Source organism: Podarcis liolepis (genome assembly GCF_965112155.1).
Source record: "Podarcis liolepis genome assembly, chromosome: 11".
In the NCBI taxonomy this organism is placed as follows: domain Eukaryota; kingdom Metazoa; phylum Chordata; class Lepidosauria; order Squamata; family Lacertidae; genus Podarcis; species Podarcis liolepis.
The window spans coordinates 56,448,013-56,458,858 of NC_139565.1; the positions used below are offsets into that span (position 1 = coordinate 56,448,013).

Below are 10,846 nucleotides of genomic sequence, written 5' to 3' on the forward strand. Positions count from 1 at the left end.
AGCAACAAGCTCTCTCAACCTCCCGCCCAAGAATCTGTTCAACAGCCTCAGCTTTTGTAGCTGGAGTCAGTCCGCACTCCACTCTCCCCGGCCAGATGGGAAAAGGCCAGTCAGGCAGGGTGCAGGTCTTCCAGGGCTCACAGCCAAGATGGTCTCATTTAAAACAACACGGATAAAAATTTAAAACAATTTAAAAGCAGCTGTGGCCCTTGTGAAGCCTGTCAGGCCCCACTCAAAGGTCCTTCAGGCCATCAGCAGGCAGTCCTCCTCTTAAATAATCTCTCAAATAAGTTGGAAAGATGGTTAAGAAGGTGGGCGGCAGGTCATTCGTATAAGAATTTGAGGTGGGCTGAGCATAGGAACTCTGAGACCCCTTCTTTGTGCAAAGCATTCTGATACATGGATAGTGAGCTCCATTCTCCAAGCGTGGAGATCCTTATGTAGGCAAAAGAGCACAAAGCAAAAGAGGATGGTTGAAACGAGCTCTGGTGGAACCCAAAGCTTTGCAGAAGTTCCAGATGATATAGATAGATAGATAGATAGATAGATAGATAGATAGATAGATAGGAGATAGATAGGGGTGGGGTGGGGATTTAAAACCCAAGGAGAACTGAACGAGGCCAATGAGCACAGAATGCTGGTGGACTTTTAGAGTGGGGAAACTGGAAAATACACACACATCAGAAGGGCCATAGCTCAGTAGTAGAGCATCTGCCTTGAATTCAAAGGTCCCCAGCATTTCCGGAGTAGAGCTAGGAATGTCCCCTGACTGAAACCACAGAGAGTGGCTGCCAATCATTGTAGACAGTGTTGAATCAGTTGGACCACTTGTTTGACCTGTTGTTGAGCTATGGTGCTTCTCAAGTTAAACCAGTAGGTGCAATACTGATTTGGGCTAAGATAGGGTCATCACCAAGTTGGCGCAACTTCCAGGAGAAGTCTTCTGCAACCCAGAAAGCATAATAAAGTTTACCTTGTAATTCCAAACAGTCTGCTGATGTTGATGCGAACACTTAAGAGCTAGAATTTTCTCTCGGCAACATATCAATCTCCCAGCGCCCCCTTCTGCCTCCACCTTATCACTACACCCTCCAGCAGAGGAGGGAGTTTAAAGCTTGCAATTAAAAAAAACAACCCTGGATCAATAAGGTTTCATTTTCAGCTTTTGTCCACCGTGGACTTGTAAAGATTCTTTTTTACGATTTCCTGAGCAACTGACTTCCTTGGCTTCCCCAATAATTGGGAAATTGGCAAGACAGTCTCTCTTCTCCCCTGTACATCCTTTGCCGCAGGAAATGATATGCTCTCAAACTAAAGCAGGCACTGAACATGAGGTGAGGCTGTATATGAGGATGACTTCTTGCAAGGAACAATCTCTTCCCGTGTGGTGTAGTGGTTAGAGTGTTGGGCTGAGAGCTGGGAGACCAGGGTTCAAATCCCTTCACAGCCACGAAGTTTCAAGTGTGGCCCTAAGCCCAGATACTGTCTCTCAGCCTTACCTCACAGGGTTGTTGTGAAGACAACATTGGGAAGCAGAGAACCACGGAACACCTTGAGCTCATTGGAGACAAAGGTGGTCTTTATTATCATTTGACTGTGTATGTTTTGGGGAGCGTGGATTCCTTGAGGGTGCAGTTCAGAACATGGTGAAAGGTAATGGGACCCCTGACCATTAGGTCCAGTCGTGGCCGACTCTGGGGTTGTGGCGCTCATCTTGCTTTATTGGCCGAGGGAGCCGGCGTACAGCTTCCGGGTCATGTGGCCAGCATGACTCTGGCGAGCCAGAGCAGCGCACGGAAACACCGTTTACCTTCCCGACGGAGCGGTACCTATTTATCTACTTGCACTTTGACGTGCTTTCAAACTGCTAGGTTGGCAGGAGCAGGGACTGAGCAACGGGAGCTCACCCCGTTGCAGGGATTCGAACCACCGACCTTCTGATCGGCAAGCCCTAGGCTCTGTGGTTTAACCCACTGAGCCACCCGCGTCCCTCAGAACATGGTTACGAGGAAGTAAATCCCAGAGGGAGTGGAATAATGACTGACAACTGGGTGGAGTTAGTGTGAGTGACAGGTAGAAAGTGTAAGGTGGAAAAACAGCAGTTGAAAGGGGGGGAGTGGTTGAGAGAGACAGAGAGAGGAGGGAATGAGATCATTGAGAAAAAGAGAATGAAAGTATATGTAAAAGTTAGTTATGATAGGTCAGAATTCCATATAAAATGACTACTTATTGTGGATGTTAAATATATATCTTTGTTTTAACCACCCAGACCCAAAGTTGCTACTTCCATAGGAAAGAAAGCTCCCAGTGATGCCAATGGGAGCTTTTTCTATATATATATAATCCAAAAAGCAGCTTTGAGGAGGATTTTTCTTCGGAACTGTGGCAGTGGATGTGGAACTTTCCCTTCCCACTCACCACAGTCCCCACCAGGTCCTTCTACACCTTCTAGCTTGGCTCTTAAAAGAAATTTTATAATTAATGATTTTAGAGTGTTGTTTATGCTATACTTTTATACTGTTTTATTGTTGTTAGCCGCCCTGAGCCCAGCTTCGGCTGGGGAGGGCGGGATATAAATAAAATTTATTATTATTATTAAATTAAATACACTAGCGCATATGATGCAACTTGCAGACTGACTGAACATCCGATCACAGGGGAAATAGATATATTGATGATGAAAGTGAAGCAGAGCCCTTTTCTGGCAATGTGGAATAGATGCGGGAGAGACGGGCTTGATCAGGGGGCTTTGGTTTATGATTTGGGGTGTAGTAGTAGTAGTAGTAGTAGTAGTAGTAATAATAAATTCTATTGTTTATGCCCTAGCCACTCTGGGCAGCTTCTAACACATATGAAAACATAATAAAACATTTAACATTGAAAACTTTGCTTTTGGTTTTGTCTGTGAAGTATTGGGAGATGCAATAGTTGCAGCAGATTCTGTCTCTCCCCTGATGTCTCCACGGGCGAAGTGGAATTTCCCACGGGGATTTTAGGTGTGAACACAGGGAGACACCCTTTCACAAGAACACACAGCAGGGTCTGAGATGCCTCACAGGCCACCAGGTGTCCATGCAGACTGTTCTAGAGACATGGGGTGGTATCCAGCTAATGTTTACTGAGAGTAGACCCTCTGAAATTAATGGGCCTAAATTAGCCATGCCCATTAATCTCAATGAGCTCACTCTGGGTAAAAGGGCGCATTCACAGCACACTTTGAAAGCACTATGGTACCACAGTTGTGGCTTCCCCCAAGGAATTATGGGGGCTGAAGTTTATTAAAGGTGCTGTGAGTTGTTAGGAGACCCCTGTTCCTTTCCCACAGCTGTCATTCCCCAGAGTGGTTTATCAATCAATCAATCCCTCTTCCTGGGGAACTCTTAATTTTGGAAAGCTGGATTTTTCAACCTCAGAGAACCTTTTCTTTCTCCCCCTGAGGTAGAAGTGACAATTTGGTCTACTAATTCATCCCACACATGTTCCCACTCAGTATTGTTAGTTGGTTTTGGTTTTTAGCAATTGCTTCCTTGTAAATTGCTTAGTTCGCTTTCGTTGTGGCAAGCATCCCACAACAAGGAAGAACATGACGTGTGAAGCTGATGTCTCTGTGTGGAGTTCAGCTGACCCACCAATTCCCTGGGTCTTCTTTAAGCTGGGAGCAAGCCCCATCGATTCAGTGGGGCTTGCTTCTGAGAAAAGATGCATAGAATTGTGCTGTTAGAAAGCCACTCTTTTTTAACATACTCTGTTCTGTATTACACTAGCAAAAATACTTGCCTGCCTTACAGGCTCCTGTACGAATCACCTGGGAAGCATCTGGCTTAGCCTTGATTTAAAGTCCTGTCTCTGATTGATATCTCCTCCTCCGCATCTCATCCTCACATAGAGGCATTTTCTATATCTTTGCAGATTCCCTATGCAGCAAGCTTGATCAGGAAAGAAAAACTTGGCACGCATCTCAGCAAAAGCTAAAGGGCAAGGTGAGTGGTAGTCTAGAGTGGGCTGAGGCTGTGTGCCCAACACACATTTAAGCGGCACACAAAACACTACCAAACCATTCTACGTTCTAAATCTTATATTAATAATCCAAAAATTGAGTGAACGAGGTACAAGATCTGCTACAAAAGTCACAAACAAAAAACTCATTCAAATTGTGTCCAAAAGGAAGATTCAGTCTTTAAATATCCTTTAGCCACTATCCTGTAGATATCAACAAAGGTAAGTTTGATCAAAGTGTCGGCGATGTTACGCTCAAGGCTGACACTTCAATATCTACAGGAGCCTGGCTAAAGGAAGACTGAATCTAAGATTTAGAACGTAGAATGGTTTGGTAGTGTTTTGTGTGCCACTTATGTGCTGCTTAATTCATACTGGTCTACAATGAGAATTGGCAGCATAGGTTCATTTCTTCAACACACATTCAAAGCACATGGCTTCCTGCAAAGGATGCTGGGGGTTGTAGCTCTGTAGGGGGTGAACTACAGTTCCCAGGAGCCTTCCCAAGGGAGGAGCAATATACTTTAAGCCTTTGTCGCTGCTAACTGCCGCTGCGGTGGTGGTTCTAGTGGAAGAGGAATCGTGACCCCTTATTCCACGGCAGGGATGACGACTCTATCCCCTGTGGCACTATCTGGCAATCTTCTGCTTGTTGAATAAGCAAGCTTTTCCCAGAGAGAAACCTACCAGATAAGCTAAGCAGAGGAAGGGGTTGGTTACACTAGCATGCATGGCTAAAGGGTTGTTCTGCCATGCTGTTTCTGAAAAATGTCAGAAAAACTACAATTGATCCGAATGTCACAAACTAGTGTGCAGCCTTCTGAGTCCACCAAAACTCTTTTATCAAACCTGATGCTCAACAAACTGGGAAGGGAGGATGAGAAAAAGGGCTGGCTTGATAGGGAAGCTCGTAATGTGGTCTAAAAAGACATTTTTGTCATAAATCCTTAAGAGGGGCATGTCTTGGGGATTGTCACGAAGAGCATCTTCATGTCAGAATTGACCACTGCACTGTGGATGTTAAATTCACGGCATGAACTTTATGACCTCTATTCTTGCTAGTTCTTGAAACAAGGGAGGCAAATTACCATATTTTTTGCTCTATAAGACTCACTTTTTCCCTCCTAAAAAGTAAGGGGAAATGTGTGTGCGTCTTATGCAGGCTGCGCACCTATCACAGAAGCCAGAACAGGAAGTGGGATTGCTGCTTTCACTGCGCAGTGATCCCTCTTGCTGTTCTGGCTTCTGAGATTCAGAATACTTTTTTTCTTGTTTTCCTCCTCCAAAAATTAGGTGCGTCTTGTGGTCTGGTGCGTCTTATAGAGTGAAAAATACGTTATCTAGGAATTCTTAGATGGACAAGTTGAAATAACTTACAGTAGCTTCCCAAGAACACAACCAAAATTTCAAAGCTTAGCCAATGTTTCAGAGATGCCATCTCTCTCTGCTGTATTCTGCCCATCCCCTCGGTCACTTCTTCCCTCCATTCATGTGAGTGTGGGGACACCCACACACTTTGCTTTTCCATAGGTCACCTCTGTGCCTTTTTAGGATTCAAAGGTATCCCTTGAAACATTTTCTGCACCAGAAAATAATTCCACTAGGGTACAAGGACAGCTATGAGTTCATTTGATCACAGTTTGTAGCACAATTCAGCATCCTGAATTGACCCACCACATTATGTTGTCTCAACATGGCTTTACTGGAGCCCTTTGAAATAAAGATCTCACACTAAATTGGCGTGTAATTCAGAATTAGCTGGATATGTACCAAAGTAGGCTCATGAGTGATGATTAATCTACATGACATTCCCATTCCATGAAGCCAACTTCATTAGTATAATCCTGCATACCTAAGGAAATGTTTAGATCAGGGGTGGGGAAGTTGTGACCTTCCAGATGCTAATGTTCTACATCCTCCAGATGTTGACCGTTCCCACCAACCCTGGCCATGCTGGCTGGGACTGTTGGGAGGTAGGAACCCAACAACATCTGAAGAGCCACAGGTTCCCAACCCTTGTTTTAGGTCTTGTCTCAGTCACTTCTCAGTCTTTCAGCTGAGATCAAGCATAGATTTTGTTTTGTGTATCTGTTTATAAATAGATACATGGGAATGTGAGTTATATGACTTCCAACCATTTGTCCACCTAACGCGATATGTCTACTCTGATTGACAGCAGCTCTCCAAGGTCTCCAGGAGAGGTTCTTCCCATCACCCGATCCTTTTAACTGGAGATACCAGAGTTTGAACTTGGTATCTCCTACAGGCAATGCATAGAATCATCACATTGTAGAGTCGGGAGGGACCGCAAGGCTCATATGGTCCTACACCTTGCTGTAGCATTCCCAAAGCAAGGAAGGATTGGACTCTGATTAATAAAATACGCACAAGGCTTGACAGCAAGATTCTGAGCGGAGTGCGTATAATAATAATTCCTGTCCACCCCTCGGCCCAGGTCGTTTTATTCACAAAAGAAATTTTTACACAGTGTTCATAAGAACCAATCAGATTTCCTCTGAGCATTTCAAAAACCCCACGTGGGGACAAAGTTAAAGTTAAAACTACAAAGAGCTAATTTGAGCATGCATAGTAAAGGTAAAGGTAAAGGGACCCCTGACCATTAGGTCGTCGTGACCGACTCTGTCCAGTCACCGACAACTCTGGGGTTAGGTCCAGTCACGGACGACTCTGCGGTTGCGGCGCTCATCTCGCTTTATTGGCCGAGGGAGCTGGCGTTTGTCCGCAGACAGCTTCCAGGTCATGTGGCCAGCATGACTAAGCCGCTTCTGGCGAACCAGAGCTGCACACGGAAACGCCGTTTACCTTCCCGCTGGAGCGGTACCTATTTATCTACTTGCACTTTGTGCTTTCAAACTGCTAGGTTGGCAGGAGCTAGGACCAAACAACAGGAGCTCACCCCGTTGCAGGGTTTCGAACTGCCAACCTTCTGATCGGCAAGTCCTAGGCTCTGTGGTTTAACCCACAGAGCCACCCGTGTCCCCTGAGCATGCATAGTAGTCCAGAGTAAATAAAAGAGGAAGCAAGGGGGAATGCTTTTAGGAAACCCCGGAGGTCATAAACAGGAGAGGTAGGATTTACCATCTCTTTGTGAACTCTCTTCCTGGCCCTTAGATTAACAAAACTAACAATAGCTACATCAAAGAAGCTGCCTACTATCTTTTTGACCCAGGATGCCCGGTGAAGCAACTGGCCTGTGTTTTAGAATGTGCCTGTCGGGTGTAGAGAAAGCAAATGGTAGAGATGGAGAGGCTTGTAGGATTTGATCAGAAATTATTGTCAATGAATCAAACCCAGTCAACGCAATGCTTTCATCGCGGACACAATGGCATGATGCATATTTTATAATTCCTCATAGCGATCCCACCTGACCCCCACACTCTGGGTATTTGCACCCCTACACCCTCAAAGCAGGAATCTTTGACCCAACGTGGGGCTTGAACCCACAACCTGAGATTAAGGGTCTTGTGCTCTACTGACTGAACATGTGCTCCTCCACTTCGTAAAGACACCTGCAGCCAATGTACAGAGTCGTTTGCATTCTTTTTGTATCGAGAGCCAACAAATGAAAACAAACACCCCACTCTAAATAGATCTATCTATTCTTGGTAATAATCCCAGCGGTTTCTCTGCTTGGATGGTTTAGTTAGCATTTAAGCGAACACTAATCCTTGAAAAGCACTGCTGTCTACTTTTTTTATATTAAAAAAAAATCAGGCTGTCTGCAGGGGAGGCATGTCAGCGACAACAGACCCAGCATGAGAAATTTATCTGCTGGGCTGTTCACTCTCTGCATATCTAAGCACGCTGCCTCTCTTAGTTGCTCAAGCGATTCTGCGCAACAGGTAAGCCTCCCAGCCAAATGCCGCCTGCCAGCCTTGCATTGTACAGTGGTACCTCGGGTTACATACGCTTCAGGTTACAGACTCCGCTAACCCAGAAATAGTGCTTCAGGTTAAGAACTTTGCTTCAGGATAAGAACAGAAATCGTGCTCCGGCAGTGCAGCAGCAGGAGGAGGCCCCATTAGCTAAAGTGGTGCTTCAGGTTAAGAACAGTTTCGGGTTAAGAACGGACCTCCAGAACAAATTAAGTACTTAACCCAACGTACCACTGTAACCCGAAGTACCACTGTATAGCCTGGCAGAAGCTGACAGTCCCCTTATTTTGTGCAGTGTTGGGCCCAGCAGGATTTGGCCTGCAAGGGCCAGAGACCAGTTTGGGCACAAGTCAAGGTCTAGATCAGTGAACATAGAAAAAGCGGGCAGAGATTGGGATACAGGTGAGGTCAAGTAGCTGGTCACATTCTCTACAGCAGCTGCTCTGATAAGCTTCTCAGACTAAAGTACTGAACTCATGTTAACTCAAGCCTCTTTTGGCTCCTCTAATTGCCTGTTCCAGTTGGGCTCATGAGTGCAGTACAACTCTCTCTGACCATTCTCTGGGTGGCATTGCAGAGCAGGGACTATCAGTCTCATCCCTACTTCTGCCTGATTGCTTGAACGGAGCAGCAATCAACTGCACAGAAATGAGAGAGAGAAAGGCTTTCACACAAATTACTTCGCCTTGAATTTGCTTGGAGGGAAACATCGATTCATATGGTGTCAGATTTACAATTTGAGCACAATTGTAAGTGTTGGTGCTGACCTTTAAAGCCCTAAACGGCCTCGGTCCAGTATACCTGAAGGAGCGTCTCCATCCCCATCGTTCTGCCCGGATACTGAGGTCCAGCTCCGAGGGCCTTCTGGCAGTTCCCTCACTGCGAGAAGCCAAGTTACAGGGAACCAGGCAGAGGGCCTTCTGGCACCCGCCCTGTGGAACACCCTCCCACCAGATGCCAAAGAGAACAACAACTACCAGACTTTTAGAAGACATCTTAAGGCAGCCCTGTTTAGGGAAGCGTTTAATGTTTAATAGACTATTGTATTTTAATATTCTGTTGGAAGCTGCCCAGAGTGGCTGGGGAAATCCAGCCAGATGGGTGGGGTATAAGTAATAAATTATTATAATTATTATTATTATTATTATTATTATTATTATTATTATTATTATTATTATTATTACAACCAGCCACTCTGGGCAGCTTCCAACAGAATATTAAAATACAGTAATACATCAAACATTAAAAACTTCCCTAAACAGGGCTGCCTTCAGATGTCTTCTAAAAGTCTGGTAGTTGTTTTCCTCTTTGACATCTAGTGGGAGGGCGTTCCACAGGGCGGGCGCCACTACGAAGAAGACCCTCTGCCTGGTTCCCTGTAGCTTGGCTTCTCGCAGTGAGGGAACCGCCAGAAGGCCCTTGGCTCTGGACCTCAGTATCCGGGCAGAACGATGGGGGTGGAGATGCTGCTTCAGATATGGCACAGATCAGGGTTTCCACGTCTGTGTTCTGTGAATGATGGCAGTTTAGACCCAATGAGAAGAGGGTCCTGTTCTCCTGCTCTGGAGGGTAGGCTTCAAATTACAAGAAGGAAATTCCTGCTCAACATCAGGAAGAACTTTCTGACACTAAGAGCTGTTCAATGGTGGAACGGTCTCCTTCAGAAGGTGGTGGACTCTCCTTCATTGGAGTTTTTAAAGCAGAGGTTGGATGAGCATCTGTCATGGATGCTTCAGCTGAGATTCTTGCATTGCAGGGGGTTGGACTAGATGACCCTGGGGTCCCTTCCAACTCTACAATTCTATGATTCTATGACTGTCAGAACAATTTCATTGGTGGATCTGCCTACACTTGCTAAGCCTTGCCAACTTGCTCTAGCCAAGGGAGATAAGGCTTTCTTCTTATTTTTGTTATTGCTGTCAATGGGAGAGAATTGTTAAATTATGGACGGTCATAGCTAAGATTTATGTAATTAAATCAAATGATGTTATTGATTTATAGCCTGTTCTAATATTTTCTTTTCTCTCGCATTCTAGCAGGAGCGCTGGATCCTCTGATAAGAAACTACCCACCCATCGCTTTGATTTCAGACTTATTTGAAGACTGAAAATGGAAGGGCTTTGGGTGTTTTTTAAAAAAAATAAGGAAGAAACAAAAATAAATCAGGTTCCATTGAACCGAAGGACAAGTGACCTCAAAGCTTCATGGACAACCATGTAAATTAGAATGTAGCAGACATTTATTAATTTCAAAAGAAGAGGAGGAAGAGGAGGAGGGAGAAGAAGAGTTTTTTAAAAAGGTGGAACAATTCAAGAATGCCTGTCTTGGATCTTTTTGGTGGTACCAGAGTTTGGTTTGGTGTTTTTAGAAGGACTCCTCAACTTGATAGAAACTGTGAAAAGGCTTTCTGACCCAGTCATGTGGTTAAACCCACACAAAAGACCCTTCCAAGGCTTCCCAGTGCAGTGTCACAAAAGCACGCGGAGAGTTCGGCTTGTTTTGCTTTTGAAAAGTGATTCTTTTGTGGAAAGGAACGTGATTCAGAAGGGGGGGGGAGAACAAACTTGGGCTAGCGTGACATTGAGATGTATTGATGGAAGAGCATTAGCCATACCCAGCGCTTTCTGAAAGCAGACTGGGAAATCCAAGGATCCTCATCCGCTCAACCACCTTTTCCCAGACTCTCTCCGTTCTCTCCCAGTATTTTGCCTGCTGTATGAATGAAGATTGTACTCTTCTGGAAATATTTTACAATTTATTATTGAGTGTAATTAAAAATATAACCCCTGAGATTAAAAGGAAAGAAAAGGTATTTAACTCTGTTGTAGTTTCTTTAACATTCATGTGGATAAAAAAAAGTCTATAATAAAAACAGAAAACTATATGACGTAATAGTTGGTGCTTTCCTGCAAGTCACCTGTTTCATTCATTTGCTTAATCTTCCTCCTCGCCCT

At 44.8% G+C, this 10,846-nt stretch overlaps 1 protein-coding gene across 2 annotated transcripts in view; it reads left to right on the forward strand.

Annotated features, from left to right (window-relative positions):
* Positions 1-10,543, forward strand: part of SKOR2 (SKI family transcriptional corepressor 2) — a gene marked incomplete at its 5' end in the record, with an annotated part of 33,239 nt that extends 22,696 nt beyond the window's left edge. Inside the window, 2 exons of one of the 2 annotated variants that reach the window (XM_083465820.1) lie at positions 3,910-3,980; positions 9,929-10,543. In XM_083465820.1, the coding sequence (XP_083321946.1) occupies positions 3,910-3,972 (63 nt within the window). In that variant the 3' untranslated portion in view covers positions 3,973-3,980; positions 9,929-10,543. Of the gene's footprint in view, positions 1-3,909; positions 3,981-7,731; positions 7,768-9,928 lie in introns of those variants that run through there. The other variant, XM_083465819.1, reaches the window with a different exon arrangement.
* Positions 10,544-10,846: the final 303 nt, after the last annotated feature.